Source organism: Nannobrachium achirus, assembly GCF_963921795.1.
Source record: "Nannobrachium achirus genome assembly, chromosome: 24".
NCBI lineage: Eukaryota > Metazoa > Chordata > Actinopteri > Myctophiformes > Myctophidae > Nannobrachium > Nannobrachium achirus.
In genome coordinates this window covers 10586825-10589324 of record NC_137831.1, presented here as the reverse complement: position 1 = coordinate 10589324, position 2500 = coordinate 10586825, and the positions used below count along the sequence as shown (strand labels likewise).

The 2500-nt window shown below is 46.3% G+C and overlaps 2 protein-coding genes across 4 annotated transcripts in view; both read right to left on the bottom strand.

Moving 5' to 3' along the window:
• LOC308280517 (calcium-binding protein 39-like) overlaps window positions 1-1980 on the bottom strand; it is a 40535-nt gene extending 38555 nt beyond the window's left edge. For 2 of the 3 annotated variants that reach the window (XR_013961749.1, XM_080720822.1), the window contains exon 1: window positions 1799-1977. The gene's annotated coding sequence lies outside the window, so the exon portion shown is untranslated. Of the gene's footprint in view, window positions 1-1798 lie in introns of all 3 variants that reach the window. The other variant, XR_013961748.1, reaches the window with a different exon arrangement.
• The window catches only part of LOC308279954 (guanine nucleotide exchange factor DBS-like), a gene marked incomplete at its 3' end in the record, with an annotated part of 116638 nt that continues 115993 nt past the window's right edge, over window positions 1856-2500 (bottom strand). The window contains exon 21 of the mRNA XM_080720178.1: window positions 1856-1948. Within this exon, the coding sequence (XP_080576304.1) occupies window positions 1856-1948 (93 nt within the window). The remainder of the gene's footprint in view (window positions 1949-2500) is intronic.

Below are 2500 nucleotides of genomic sequence, written 5' to 3'. Positions count from 1 at the left end.
CGGCAACAGTCCGCCATTCCGAAACACCGCTATTCCGAAGCAGGGTTAGGGTTAGGTTTAGGGTTAGGGTTAGGGGTAGGGTTAGGGGTAGGGTTAGGGTTAGGGTTAGGGTTAGGGTAAGGGTTAGGGTTAGGGTTAGGGGTAGGGTTAGGGTTAGAAGTCAACGTTCGGAATAGCGGTGTTTCGGAATGGCGGGGTGTAACCCTTTCTGTCAGCGTTAAACATTACAGGCCCTACAGTACTACAGCCATCCAGGGGCGTCACAAGGGGAGGAAAAGTGGGACTGAGTTACTAGGGCCCAAGCTGGTGGAGGGGGCCTTAATTATTTTACACATTAGCTATTGAAAAATCTGCAATACAAGATCTGCTATTTTAGAAAAGTCGTGAAAATGTGTGCAAATCTTTGAATACATGTATTTTTTAAGCAAACATTTAACTCAAATCTTGCTTCTGGAGGGTCCCTGGAACTAAATATTTTGAGATGGGGTTCCGTGGCCGAATACATGTCATTTTGGGGGTCCTTCACATGAAAAAGTTTGAGCACCACCGACATAGAAACATTTTTCAAAAAAACCTTACAAGGATTTGAAATATTATATAATAATATAACGACTTGCACAAATGTTCACGATTTAAAAAAAATAGCAGATCTACAAGCTCGCAGCGTGGCACCGTGAGCTTGTATCTGCTATTTTTCAATGTTCAATAGTTAGCACAAAATATTGCATAACAATGCGTTCCCAGTCTAAATGGATTTAAATGCCCTCCTCCCCCTATGAAGAACATTCATTGGGGGGCCCGGCGTGAATCCTTGGTACCCAGGGCCCAGAATTTGGTGCGACGCCCCTGTACGCCATCATCACAACGTAGAGCCATCTGGCCAATAGCGTGGCAGCCTGTCAAGACAGACCAGGCCTACCAGGGTGTGTGTGTGTGTGTGTGTGTGTGTGTGTGTGTGTGTGTGTGTGTGTGTGTGTGTGTGTGTGTGTGTGTGTGTGTGTGTGTGTGTGTGTGTGTGATAGCAGGCAGGCAGCAGCAGCATATCTGGAATGTGTGACATCATGACATGTCCATAAACACGCACACAAACACAGTAATCTAGTCGAGAGAAACAAGAAGTACTCGTCAATAAAAATTATGAGAGGGTAAAACAAATAGCCACCCCACCCCACACACACGCCCCCCAACCATACGCCCCCAACAGTGTTTAGGGAAGCGATGCAGCCCCGAAAGTGCGTCTGTGCGTAACGCCAAACAGCTGTGTGAATTAAATAAGGCTGCATATACTAATAAACGATGTTATTATGTTTACTTTACGAACTACACTGTCTACTACTACACCCCTTTTGTGTCCTCCAGCTGAACAACAACCCTGCATTATTTTTGACAGGTCCTTCCCTTCCCTTCAATCCATGCGAGAACCCCCCCCCCCCCTCCTCATACGCCTTTATTATTATTAATACCAAACAAAACAACAGCACAGCAGCCCATAGCAGCAGCAGATCTGATCTTTAATGTCGCAATATTTGCAGCGATTGCGCCATCGTCACAGCCAGCGACTTCAGTGTGTGTGTGTGTGTGTGTGTGTGTGTGTGTGTGTGTGTGTGTGTGTGTGTGTGTGTGTGTGTGTGTGTGTGTGTGTGTGTCAAGCAGCAAGGGCAATATTAACATCGTTCTTCTCACCGTTAAAGAACAACACAGTCAGACCCTAACATGCATCTGCTGCTGCTGCTGGCCTGCTAGCACTGACGTACAATGTCGAATAATTCATAATAATAATAATAATAATAGTACTTACAGTGTGCGGAGATGTTTTGCTCTTTGATCTTTATTGGATCTTATGTTGATCGCTTCCTCAGCTCAGTCTCGTCCCGTGTTGTTGCAGTGATCGCCTTGCTTTTAACCCCAGCTTCATGGGTTCACCACCACCACCACCACTACGCCAGGACTGAGTAGTGAGTAATCTCTCAAGAAAGAGAACAGATTCCCTGCTCAAATGAAAAGGAACAAAACAGAGAGGGCGCTGTTTTTCTTTTCTTTTTTGACGAATCCGATGGAAACCAGAGGGAGAGTGTTTTTTTTTGCAGGTCTTTCAGTCCCAGTCATAGAGCTATAATAATAGGTCCCAGTGTATCAAAAATGCAACTGGGTTAAGGCAGTGGAAGCATGTGGATTGGCTGCGCGGAGGTGCCGAAAGTCGGGGGAACGGAGATACACCTAAACCTACCTAACCTAACCTTAACCTGCAGTGAAACTAACGCTGGTGAATGCTAACCTGGTGAAACGCTAACCTGCCGACGCTGGTGTATGGTAGACTACTATTGGTAACCTGGTGAATGCTAAAAACTGGTCTGACCAACGGTGCTTAACCCAGTTGCTTTTTTGATACACTCGGACTGAAAGACCTGCAAAACAAAACTCTCCTGTATCGAAACACCGTCCCGGTTCCAAGGGCGGAGCGCTTGTTTTCGGTGGAGGTGACGGAGGCGCGCCGTGTCTC